This window comes from Urocitellus parryii, chromosome 8 (genome assembly GCF_045843805.1).
Source record: "Urocitellus parryii isolate mUroPar1 chromosome 8, mUroPar1.hap1, whole genome shotgun sequence".
In the NCBI taxonomy this organism is placed as follows: domain Eukaryota; kingdom Metazoa; phylum Chordata; class Mammalia; order Rodentia; family Sciuridae; genus Urocitellus; species Urocitellus parryii.
The window spans coordinates 26,524,196-26,537,553 of NC_135538.1; the positions used below are offsets into that span (position 1 = coordinate 26,524,196).

The 13,358-nt window shown below is 43.7% G+C and overlaps 1 protein-coding gene across 1 annotated transcript in view; it reads right to left on the reverse strand.

The window, feature by feature from the left end:
* The window catches only part of Arfgef3 (ARFGEF family member 3), a 152,557-nt gene that overhangs the window by 33,187 nt on the left and 106,012 nt on the right, over positions 1-13,358 (reverse strand). Inside the window, exons 18-22 of the mRNA XM_026391876.2 lie at positions 12,464-12,614; positions 10,357-10,677; positions 8,387-8,520; positions 6,279-6,424; positions 4,364-4,543 (exon numbers count right to left, since the gene is read on the reverse strand). Of these exons, the coding sequence (XP_026247661.2) occupies positions 4,364-4,543; positions 6,279-6,424; positions 8,387-8,520; positions 10,357-10,677; positions 12,464-12,614 (932 nt within the window). The remainder of the gene's footprint in view (positions 1-4,363; positions 4,544-6,278; positions 6,425-8,386; positions 8,521-10,356; positions 10,678-12,463; positions 12,615-13,358) is intronic.

Here is a 13,358-nt window from a genome sequence, read left to right on the forward strand (position 1 = left end):
TAGTTCACTGATTCTTTTTCCTCCCTCCCTCCCTCCCTCCCTCCCTCCCTCCTCTCTCTCTCTCTCTCTCTCTCTCTCTCTCTCTCTCTCTCTCTCTCTTTCTTGCCATGGCAAATCCTTCTGGAAACCCATCTAGCTAAATTTTCATTTTAGTTATTGCCCTTTTCTTCTCCAGAATTTGCATTTTCACAATTTCCATTTCTCTGTTTAACTCCCTATTTTTGAGTCCTTGAAATAATATTTTATTTTAATTTCCTGAGCACATTTATAGAAGCTGTTTAAGCCTCTGTCTCCCACACCTAACACTGGGATCACTCTAAGTCAGTTTCTATTTACTATCTTCCCCTCTAAGTTTGCCCCACTCTTTCCTGGGCATGTCTCATTTACCACCTCTACTGTCTGAAACTAGACCTTTTAGATAATATATTTAACAATGCGGGATTCTGATTTACTTTGGGGTGGGGTTTATTTTAAACAAATTAACTTGAAACTAACGGTGGAATCTGTTTTCCCCCATGATATGAGGTGATGATGTCTCTGCTCTGTTTTTAGTTAATTTTTATTTTTCTTTTAGTCTGACTTCTTAGTGTTCATCCCTGTGTGTGGTCAGCTGATGATGTGGGCAGAGACTGTAATCAAACCCCAGCTTTTAAGGCTTCCACTCTTTGCCAATCCATGAGTGTAGGTTGGGGAGGATATGGGAGGTTCAGCCAGATCCTACATCTCCCCGGTCTTTGACTTTCTGATGGGATCTTTGTGGTTTATCCCTCTTATGTCCACATTTCCGTCAGCCAGTGAGGTGCTTATCTAGTCCATGAATCTCTAGTTTCCAGGATCTTATGTTCTATCCCCTTGACCCACATTTTTCCCCTTTAATTTTTAACTGATATATAAAAATAGTACATATGGGGTACCATGTGATATTCTGATACATGTATACATCGTGTAATGTTTAATCAGGTTAAGTCTAGTTGTCTCCTCAAATTTTGGTGACATTCAATATCCTTTCCTCAAGCTTTTTGAAATAGATAGTATATTATGGTTCTCTATAATTATCCTACTGTGCAATCGCACACCAGAACTTCTTACTCCTATTTATAACTTAATATCCACTGATTGACCTCTACCACCCCTCCCTTTTCCCTACCCTCTCTAGTCTCTGGTAACTACCATTCTACTCTGAACTTCTATGAGATCTTTTTTTTCCTCCCAAATTCCACATATGAGTGAGATTATATGGTACTTGTATTTCTGAACCAGGCTAGTTTCACTTAACATGACCTCTAGTTCTATCTGTGTTGTGGCAAATAACAAGATTTCATTTTCTTATGGCTGAATAGTATTCCATTGGATACATGTAAGTTTTCCTATTTATCAGTTGATGGATACTTAAAAAGTTGTTTCCATTTCTTGGGTATTATTATGATATTTATTGCTACAATTGACATGGAAGTGCCGATGTCTCTTCCATATGCTAAATTCATTTCCTTTAGTATGTACCTAATAGTAGGATTACTAGATTATGATAGTTGTATTTTTAATTCTTTGAGGTACTGTCATCTGTTTTTTGCCAATGGCTGTACTAATTTACATTCCCACCAACAGTTGTAGAAGGGTTTCCTAACATCTTTGTTAGCACTTACTTTTAGTCTTTTTGATAACATCCTTAAAAAAAAAAAAGTAAGGTACTATCTCATTGGGTTTGCGTTTTCATTTCCTTGAAGATCAGTGATGTTGAGCTTTATTTAATTTATTTAATATACTTACTGTTCATTCATTTTTCACCTTTTAAGAAATATCTATTTAGGTCTACTGCCCATTTTTAAATTGGATTGTTTTATGCTATTGAGTTTTTTGCTCCTTATATATTCTGGGTATTAACCCTTCGTGAAACATACGATTTGCAATATTTTCTCCCATTCTGTAGATCATCTCTTCACTCTGTTCTCATATTACTTTTATTACTCCTTCACAGCTCACCTTAGGCTAGCAAGTTGTAGGACTCCCTGGTTCATTTCCTAATAAATTTATCACATTCTGTTGACAGGCCAATGGTTGTTTCCCTCTTCTCCAAAGCAAGTCTGTCTCTGTAGCAGCACAGCTGACTTTCCCGGTTAGCCCCACGCTGGTCAAACTACTCTTCCTGCCCACAGAGCTTGAGAGTGTACGTGAAGGGAGAAGTCTCTGGCAAGGACGCAGACCCTCCACTGTTCATAACTGAAGTTCTTGCATGAACCATTTTTAAGAACATATGCTATTCCATTTGGTGTCTACCATGGATCACATTTTGGAACCCTTAAATGATCATCTGACAGTTTGATCCAGTTTCATGCTTTTCTTTCTTCTTTTTTGGGGGGGGGGGACAGAATTTACTAACCTCTTTGTACCACCACAACCAATGTTTCTCCTGTTCTTAATCTTTCTGAACACATTTAAGCATAGTTATTTTAAAGCCTACCTGATAACTCAGCTATCTGGGTTCCTATGTGTGTATCTATTTTTATTGTTTGTGTTTTCTATGACATAGTATTTCCTAATGAGTCTTATTATTATTATTATTATTTACTAAATGTAGACATCACACCTGTAAACCAGGAAATAGTCTGAAGGTCGGGGTAATGGTGGTGTCTGTCAGCAAGGTGCCCATGCTCATGGTAGGCACTAGAAATCTCACATCACCTGGATCTTATGTCAATGATTGGGATCACTTGAAGATGGGATTACTTTATGTCATGACTAGTCTATTTAAGGCTCAGTCTTCTTCCTAGGATGTTCAGAAGTTACCAGAATGGCATGTCCTAGACTTAGCTTTGCTTAGCTTCTTAGCTTTTCAGTTTTCTTTTTCAGTTTGCTTTCAGGAAAAGCAGCCTAAAGCCCCCGGCACACCACTCTAGGTATTCTTTTTCTCCCAAATTCTGGCTCTGTAGTTCTTCATTGTCTTGTATTCCGATGACTTCAAGTGATCCAAAAAATAATTTTTTAATCCAACTTTTTCTACTTGTTTCTCTTTTGGAAGGTTGATTTAAATTACTTAGTTCATTATTATTGGAATCTCTCAACCTACTTGTTAGACATCAACTCATATTTTCATTCATTTCTTTTCTCTCCTTAAACTTCCATATTGATTTGGAACTCTATGTGGAAGATAACAATATTTCAATTTAGTTCTTTTTAGCTCTAATGGTGCCATCTGTTGCTTTGGCAGTTCAAACTACTGCTTTCTTTTCCTGTGTGTTTGGATTTTTTTTCTTAAATACCATGAGTTCACATATCTTGAAACATTATTTGTGGAATTTTTCTGTGGCTGAGTTGACATGAATTCCTCCAGGTAGATTCTGTTGCTTCTGTTTGATGTCTGTGGGAAGCTTTCCTGACTCCTGGGGCTGTGCTACTTCATACATGGATCCTAGGAAAAGGCCAGCTTACAATTTTCAATCTTAGAGAGCTATTTTTCTATTTAAAAAAATCTCTACTAAGAGCCAATGTTACTAACAGGTTGAAAGTATTCTTGGTGAGGGTGGCACGTGGGCTTGTATTCTACTTCAATGCCCTCCAGCTACTGCCCCCAGCCAACACCAGTTTCACAAAGTTTGTAGTGAGGATTTTCTTCTGTCTCTGGGCCCTCAAAAATGTGATATGCAGAACTTCTGCTTTACCTGATGGCAGATCCCTCCAGGAAAAATCAGCTGCAGAGCTGTGCTCCCTTGGTAGCTTCCTATTGTTACTTAGTTTAGGGCATTTAAGTCTTTCTTTCTTTTTAAAAAGTGTCATCATTGGTGCATGACAATTATATATACTAGTAGGATTCATTGTGACATATACATACCTGCACGTAATACAATTTGATTAAGTCCTTTCTCTAGTACCTCCTCTTTCACTTCCTTTTTCCCTACCCATCTCCCTTCCTCCACTGTTTTCCCTTCTATTTTTGTGAGCTCCCTTTTTTATTCCTTTTGTCTCTCTAGCTGTAGGTCATTGTATTTAAAAGGAAATTTAAAAACTTTATTCAACATTGTGAGTGGATTTTAGAGAAAGGTTCTGTTTGCATTTCCAGCCCTCCATCCTCTTAGATATGAGGTCTGCTGCTGCTTTCTTTCCAGTCTGTCTCCCAGTGGAGAGGACCATATTAGTTAAGAGTTCAGCCTAGATAGAAGAGGGGGGACCAGTGGAGCCATGGGGTTTAGCTCCAATCCCAGTTCCAGCAATCATTAACTAGGTATCCCTGGCCAAATGCTTAACCTGTGTTTTCTAATGACCCAAAGTGGGGTTCTTGGAAAGATTATGGATGCAGAGCTCCTAGAACCGTGCCTGCCACCACACTCGCTGTTAGATCTAGTGATGCGGAACACCGCGTCACACTGACCTGGTCTTGGACATCTTCATCACACAACTCCAGCTGCATAATACGCTCAAAAGGTCGGAAGAGTGCTTCATTGAAGTGAAAATGAGGCAGCTCGTTCCAGTCAGTGAGAACCTCTGTCAGGATGTCATGGATGAAGGAAACTGCCTTCTGGGACACGTGTCTCTCCTTATGGCAGGCAGCCTACAGGGTGCGGGAGAGTGGAACACGGGGTGGGGGCGGACACACGGGACATCAGTAGGAAGCACGTGGTTTGTGACAGCTTTCCCAGTCCACCTCATTACACGGAGGGAGTAAGTTTCTAGCAATTTTTTTTTTGCTTTTTCTTCAACATGATAATTTTCCTGGATGACACAGAACATGTTTACTGGGCACCAGAACCTCATCAAGGAACTGCTCATGACTAAGTTCTTAGTCATGCCCCAAACATGAAGATCAGGTGAATCATCTGTCCCTCAGTGAGGTGGGTTGGTTGCAACAAGAGATCTGACTGGTTCACATCTCCTTATATCTGCACCCTTTAGAAGTCCTGTCCCATACTGACCTGAATTTGGACATGGGACTTTCTTTGGCCAGTAGCACAACAGTGAACATTATGTAAGTAGAGAATTAAAAAGTAGTTGTGATGTGGGATTTACTTTCTTGATGTGCTTGGGAATTCTATGAATCTCATGTGAACAGGCAGAGGCTGGTTTGTTGGGGGTCAATCTATAAGAAAGGCCATGCACAGAGGGACCAATTTGCCTAACCTTCCCAGGGCCACGAACCAGTTGGCCCTGGTCTTTGAACCAGCTGACCAAATTGGCCAAGCTGGGCCAGACAGGAACTACCCAGATGAGCCTTCCTCAAGTTTCTGACCCAAAGAATCACAAGCTAAACACCTGGTTGTTGTTTGAAGCTAGTAGATTTTGGGGGTATTGTATAGTATATAGCTGATACACTCTCTTGTGACTAAACTGATATTTTCTACTCCTTTATTCTACTAGAATGTTCTTAGGTTAGAAATTAAGTTCCAAAAAAAAAAATCTTTATTGTGTAACATTGTCTTTACTGGGTAAGTGCTGAAACAGTAGCATTACTCTTAAGAGGCTACAGCACTTTTATTCTTCATGGGCTATTAAGAATAGTTACCACTGTAAAATGGGGCAATGCTTCCCCCTGCCCATTTACAAGTAGCCAATCATCCTGTATTAAGATGCTTAGAGACAAGAGTTCCCATAAACTGCTTTCTCGGAAAGCATAAGGGTCTTACTGTTAATTTTGTTGGGAAAATCAGGACATGTGGTTCCCCTGAAAGAACACTCTCCCAAGTAATTAAGTTATTAGAAAAAAGAGAGTGACAGGAACCAAAGACATTGTTATATTAATGTATAAAAGTGAAGATATTAGGAACTCTCTGCTTGTCTTTTTTTTTTTTTTTTTTTTTTTTTTTTGCTACCAGGGATTGAACCCAGGGGTGCCTACCCACTGAGCTGTATCCTCAGTCCTTTTTTATTTTGAGACAGGGTCTCACTAAGTTGGTTGGTGCCTTACTAAGTTGCTAAGGCTGGCTTTGAACTTGCGATCCTCTGGCCTTAGCGTCCTGAGTCACTGGGATTACAGGCATGTGCCATCATGCCCAGCCCCAGCTCTGCTTGTCTTTTGGCTCCAGACTCAGACTGACAGCAGATCCTGAATAATAAAGACCTTGGGGTATAAAGAATTGTAAAGAGAGATGGCCACAGTGGGACCAGGGTGGCCCTGCCTCATGGGGTGAGTCTTTGGACACCTTGAGGTACAATCGGGGAACAATGGTGAGCAGGTGATGAGAGAGCTCTTGCTGCCCCATGGCCACTGTGCTGATAGCTGCTGCTACGCTGCTTTGCTGCAGGACATCCCTGCATTAGTAGCCCAGCCCCTTCCCACCTCCCAGGCTCACCTCCACCAGATGCGGGGCCACGAGGCTCCAGCAGCGCATCACATGCAGCAGGGGCCGCGCCCTGCTCCGCACGATCCTCAGCATGGCATCCCCCAGGCGGAAGAGGTGGAGCGCGCTTTTTCTGTCTTGGGTAGATTTCACTTCTCCTACAGAAAGGCAAGACATAGAAGCCAGAAAGCCCAGACTTGAAAATCATCTGGCCTATTTGAATCGGAGAGAGAAGAGTTGAGAATCAAGGCAGTGTTCTCAGACCAGAGGATTCTTTGGCATAGGTTAACCAAAAAAAGGGGATGACCCTCCATTTAAAAGAGACCAACCAGGTGGTTCACTCAGCAAGGATGGCACCTCTCTCTTGTTCACCACCATGTCTTCAGTCCCTGGGATGTGACAGGTGTGAAGAATATTTGTTAAAAGAAGGAATGCAGTAATAGTTAGGTAGGTGGCTGGGGAGTCGGACGGCCTGGATAAAAGTCCTTGTTCCACCATTTAGTAGTTGTGCCTTGATGGGCCAAAGATTTCTTTCTAGCCTCTAATTATCTGTGAAACTGGATAATCATGCCTACTTCTTAAAGTTGCTTTAAGGATTACATAATGTGATAATACACATTAAGTGCTCAGTTTCACGCCTGGTACATACTAACTGATGAGTGCTTTTAGCTATTGTGATTACTGTTCCTGTCTGCCAGTCCTTAATGGCATTTCAGCAATGTTTTCAGAGTAGACCAGACCAGGCTCTTTTGCGGTCCAGTAGAGTGCATCCATTTAACCTGCTCTGTGTGGCTCCAATATAATTCTTGCCTACTCTGGTTTCTTGCTTCTTCTTTGCCACTGTCACTCTAGTTTTCCCCACTTGCTTCTTGCTTGTGTCCCGTTGCTACCCCAGGTATCTTCCCCAAAGCTGATCTTTATCTGGCTCTTCTAACCACTAGAATCCTTTCTAATTGGTCATGCCACATCAAATAAACTCCAGAACAGTGATAATAGTTGAGAATAACCACAGACCTTTACTGAACCAGACATTGTGTTGGTTCTCTACATCTTTAATCACTGTAATTTTAAAGCAACCTTAAGAAGTAAATATAACTATTGCCACTTTATGGGGTGAAACATTGAATGCCTGAAAGATGAAATGATATGCTCAGATGGCGCAGTTGGAAAGTAGTAAAGGCAATATTTTAACTCAGATCTGGTGGACTCCAAAGCCAGAGCTCCTTCCACCCATTTGCCACCTCTTCCTGATCCTGCTCACTGTTTCTCTGTAAGCTCAGAGCTTCCTGTTGTCTCTAATGCAAAAGATTTTGAGGGTTACCACTGCACTCAGAGATGCTCTGGAAGCTTAATGGCTTTATATAGCAAAAATTTGAAAGTCTATTAAAAACTAGTGGGGAAAGGACTGTGGTTCTCAAATCAAAATCTACAGTCAGCATCATGAGGCCAAATATCTCAGAACCTCAGATTCCTAACATGGAAGGGACCTCAGTGATTATACTTTGCAACCTGCCGCCACCCAAAGTCTGTTCCCAGCACACAGATTATGTGAGCAACATGCCATTCATTTGGAACTCGGGCAACTTGATACAACTCCATTCCTTTCACGGGGCTGCCCTTCAGGAAGCCTTTTCTCTTCACCTGGCCTCATCTGTGAAGGCAGTGATACTGACCCATCTTTAGTAAGATAAACCTGAAAGCAGTTTCCTAAGGGAAGGATCAAGCTTCTGCTAACCCTTCCATTTTTATCTTCTATCCCCCCTTCTGAAATCAGTGGCTTTCTGCAAGCTGGCTGGACTCAGGTAAGTCTGAACTTGTGTGATATGGAGAAGGGACCCCACCCCCACGGGATGCAATCTGCCACACAGTTTCAACATCACAAGCACAAACCTCAGCAGAACAACCCAGCCTGCCTCCCCCATGAGCAGCAGCATTGACAGAATGTATCACCCTTTTCATGTTGTGCCTCAAAACTGAAAGAGAAGCTTGCACTTGAACTTCCCTAGCATGACCTTGTGAGAAGGAAACGTGGATTTGAATCTTAGGCGTGCTGCTGGCATCAGAGACCTGGGATGTTTCCTGCTCACTTCCCGGCACAATTCCTTCTGGGAAAGAATTACCTGGCATTGCCAGAGAGTAATCGACTGTATCAGTAACAGAATGAAAAAGCTGGGACTGGGATGCTTTCTTCAGCTGGTAAAGGAAACCTCCCAAAGCCATTAGGTTCAGCTTATCTGTAGCATCTTCAAAGAGCCTGGGTGCAAACAGAGGACATCTGTTAATTTGCGAACAATTCATCAAGGTCTTTATGACAGAATGATTATGGTAATTTTCTTGAAGTGATTAATGAAAATGCTGGAAAACACTGTAGACAAACGTATGGTATTATTTTATCTGCTACTACTATGCACAAATTTGTGCTAACCATGGGATGAGGATCCAAACTGTACAAAGCACATAAAAAAAAACCTTGTATATTCAAGGTAATTAAGTAATCGAGGGTGGAATTCTCTGTATTAGCTTCAATTCCATCGCTATATATATTTTAAAACTCAGTAAATTAACCAAGAGGCTTCTGTTTGCCTATAATTGATGAGTATAACACTGGATTAAGGCTATACACCCAGAGCTATAAGGGAGCTCAAGTGTCTTTTGGAAGAAAGCGTGTTCCCCAGGACTGGGTGGAACTCAATGGTAGTGCTCAGGGGAGCGCTTGGCTTGCGTAAGGTGCTGGGTTCCATCCCCAGCCCATACCACACACACAGAATGCTCCCTGGTCATGAACTTCCTAGCCAGTTGTTCTTGTTTTCCACTCAGTTGGAGACAGACATTTCTAGCAGAAGGACTTAGGAGGGAGGAGGGAAGCACAAAAACTGGGGAAGGATCCCTGGATCTTTGGAATGAAGAGTGTAAAGATCAAACCTTAGTTTCATGCAGCCACAGAGAGGAGGGAGCAAGCCAGCCTGCTGTTGCTCTTGGGTCCCCCCCTCCCACCGCTGTGGGGATACCAGAGGGCAGCTGGCCCTGTGGGATGCCATGTGCTGCTTGAGGGGAGTATCATTAATAGAAATGGAGTCCTGAGCCTTTTTCAAGGAGTAAAATAAGGTTTAAGATGAAAACTGGTAGATTAAATATTTACAAATTATTGAAACTAACACATTTTGATGACTGTTTTGTAATTCCAATTTGATGCCATTGGCTTCTGGGTGCCATCAACCATTCCTTGTCCCCCGTCCTAGTAAGAAAACGGGTACATTATAACCCTACCTGACATCTGCTTATTACTTCCCAGACTCCAAAACACTTTCATGGTCAACTTGTTGAGTTGAAATGAATGTACTGGTTGTACATATGGATATTATATGAATCAGTGGAGAAACTAAGTCTCAGTGCAACTATAGGTGTGACCAGGCAGGTCAGTGTCAAAGTCAGGGCTGTCTAAGCTCCAGACCAGGGAATACTCTGTCCACTTTCCCAGCCCCTTTCTGTGTGTCCTCTCTAAATAAGCTTCATGGTACCAGTTCTAGGAAGCGTGGGGCATGATGACCACATGCCCAGGAGTTAGGTGAGGTGTACCATGTGTGATCAAAAGCACTTTCAGCATCAGGAAGTGTCACCAACCAGTTGGGGCCATTGTTGATTTTCCCTTAACATAGTTGTTGTGCATCAACCAATAACATGTGTTCCTGGGAGTGGGATTTTGTGAATAGTAAGAATCACAAAAACAATGGATTTTTACTGTTCACCAAGCTCTGTTCTAGGTGCTGTTAGGTGTACTGTTGAACTTAACCTCACAATTGCCCTGTGGGAAAGTTACTTTCCTATTTTACTAATGAGGAAATCAGGGCCCAGGAGGTGAAGCTGCCCAAGATGCCAGCTGAACTGCAGGTAGCCTGCCTCCCCCCCTGAACACAGTCATTAGAAATTAAGTCCTTCTGAGGATGGGGTGTGGTGAGACAGAAGTGCTTGAAAAATACTGAAATGGATTTAAAGGACTGGCTAACAAGTCAAGTTGTCCCTGGGCCAATTCTGAGACCAATCAGATAGATGTGGGCCTCCTCCTTGGGGGGTGTGGGATGGGGGCACACACCTGTCAGCCTGGGTGGAGAGGCTGAGGACCACCTTGGCCGCACTGCTCCCGCTCATGAGGCTGCCACCGCGGAAATCAGAGGCCCGGCCCCGGCTGCCTTCCCGGACCAGCTCTTGGATGGAGAGGGGCTGGACCACAGAGGCCGTGCTCAGGGAAGGCCCCTGCTCCAGGCTCTGCTCCTGGGAGGGACCCTCACTCTCAAGGTCCCCCAGGAGTCCAGAGCCCCCCGATGCCTTCTGGGGCTGGCTGATGGTCAGAGGGGGCTGTGAGGTGCCGTCCCTGAAGTGGGTGTGCTCCAACGTGCCCACGTACTCACACACCCTGGAGAGAGCCAAAGACAAGCAGCTCTTAGGTGCCGCGGCCCAACCAGCCATCACACGTCCACCCCACAGTGAAATACAAAGGAAATTAAACCAGCTCTGCAGTCCACCCCACCTCCTCCCGACTCATAGTCCGCCCTTTCTTCCTTCTCTCCCATTTCCTTACTATGTACCTATAAATATCTATCCATGCCCATACCTATACATTTTTTTTTTTTAGTTGGATCATACAGGCTTCAAATGGGTGAGGGGTTCCTCAGATTCTCTCAGTCATCACCCTGTCTGGGAGAAAGAAGGGCAAAGCAGCCCACCTCACCCACTTTATCCTTCCCAGCTCACTGGTGTATCTAGACTCTGGCCATTTGAGCTAGTTTCTCCCAGGGACCCTTTCCCCCCTATACAGTGTTCTGATTAGGAGTTGGGAAGTGTTTCCTTACTATGGGATCCTACAACTAGCACATGATGGACAGGCCCTCCTACCACAAGGGGGTTCCACCCAGTCAAGTCCTGCCTGGTCCTGATAAGCTCCACCTACCTCATTGTGGGTGTGAGGTATGGGGACTTGGGACAGTCCCCGAACATGCCAAACACAGAGCAGACTAACAATATGTGCAACTGCCAGTTTCTGTTTCCAGTTGAACTTGGGACTCAGATGCTTTGTAAGAAAGAGGTCTCTCATCTCAGAACAATCCAGTTACTGGGGAAGGGCACCCTGGTTAATCCATGGGATTGTTAGCAATCAGATTTTTTTTGATTCTATACATACTGCTCGGTGCTGTCTGAACTTTTTCCCTGTCAGTCATCACCACCCTGTATACTGAAGCCTGTCTTGCCTCAGGCTGATTTATCCTAGTCCTTTCATACCTTCCTCTCAAGCTGGCTGGGTTTTTCAACCCTTCATTATTCTGTGTGCTTTCCCCTTTGAAATTCAACAAACACCTGTGGCTATGTTTGCTTTGGTGCTGTCAAACTGAACCCAAATCTGGCTGGTCTCTGGGCTGTTGCCCTGATGTTCCTGCCTCACTTGCCACTTGGTGAGGTCTCAAGGCCTCTGCTCCAGGGAATAACAAGGCACAGTCAGACACCTGTCCCTTGCCTGTTTGGTGAATGGTACTCCTGCCATTGAACTGGGTCTTCCCTGAAGCCACAGTGTAGGGAGAGGTGCTTTTTGTGTTGGTCATGGGAGGACCTGGACTCTGTGCTTTTCACCTTACAGGACTCTGCACTATGTAATTGATGGGGGTTCGTTTTCACTTTGATACTACAAAGTTCAAAGGCAAGTTTTTGAACTGTCTTTGGCACAGAAGTACTATTCTAGTTTTCCTTTACTTGAATTAAAGTAGGCGTCTTTAATTAGGTACTTTATATAAACATGCATCTATTCAAAATCCTTCTTTCAGTAAAGAGGACATAGGTAAACATGTTGTATTATAGCCAAGACCGTTTTTACCTTTGCATACTATTCACTTAGCTTACCTCCATCCTTTACTTAAGAAATTAACTTTTCCTCCTTGGTATAACACACCTGCCTCTCCTGGCAATGTCAATAGATAAATCACAATTCCCTAAATTCAGTTCTGTCCCTCCATTCTCCAAAACACACTTTCAGTAGGGCCTTTATATCTCCCTTCTCTTTTTATCTCTCATCTGGAGTGTACTCAAACTCTGTGAGTGATCCTAATCCACGTAAGAGCAGGGAGTCCCTTGAGTCTATGCTCCCCACCACCCCCGGGGCCTCCCAAGGCAGGGCTGGTGCCATGGGCAGGGGTGAGGATCCCGTCATGCACCTGAACACGTGTGGCCAGCAGTCCGGGTTGTGGCTTCCCATTTCCAGGCCTACGCTGAGGATGGCATCCATGCACAAGACGTGGGCTGTGTGCAGCCACACCCCCTGCACCTTCCCCATCTGCTCCAGTTTCTGCTCCACTTTTAGTTTCACTGTGTCAGAAAGACATTATTAAAATAACAGTCTGAACGAGGGAGACAGAAAGGGAGAGAGAAAAGATGGGAATGAAAGAATGTGTCTTCATGCAAGGGCGAAAGGGAAATGAGACGTCACTGGCAGTGAATGCTTCTCTGGCCTATCCCCACGGTTCATGCCAACAACCCCTCAGACAGGCCCCATTCAAACTGGAGACCCCAGCTCTGGCTCTGAAGTCAGACAGATCCTGAGCTGGTAGGTGTATATCCTCCAGGCCCCATAACTCTGATTCAGGCATAGCAGTGTGGATGGGCTTCATATGCCAACGCCAGCTAAAGCCATCTGTGCCCAGAGCTTTTACCCTCCCCTGTACTCAGATTGGTATTGTAGAGGAATTCCTGGCAGTCTGGAAGTTCTGAGAGTGTTTAATGTTATACTTTCTTTGCAGTGGTCATCTCATAATCAACTATGTGTGCACATTCTGATCGCCAGGGAGACTTCCTTAAAACTGAAAATTAGCATATCATTTCACTCCCTGAGTTTACATTATATATAAGAGCAAATTATTATAATTGTAACTGATTAGTCGGGCACGGTGGCGCATGCCTGTAATCCCAGTGGCTCAGGAAACTGAGACAGGAGGATCTCAAGTTCAAAGCCAGCCTCAGCAAAAGGGAGTTGCTAAGCACCTCAGTGAGACCCTGTCTGTAAATAAAAAATACAAAATAGGGATGAGAATGTGGATGTGGTTCAGTGGTTGA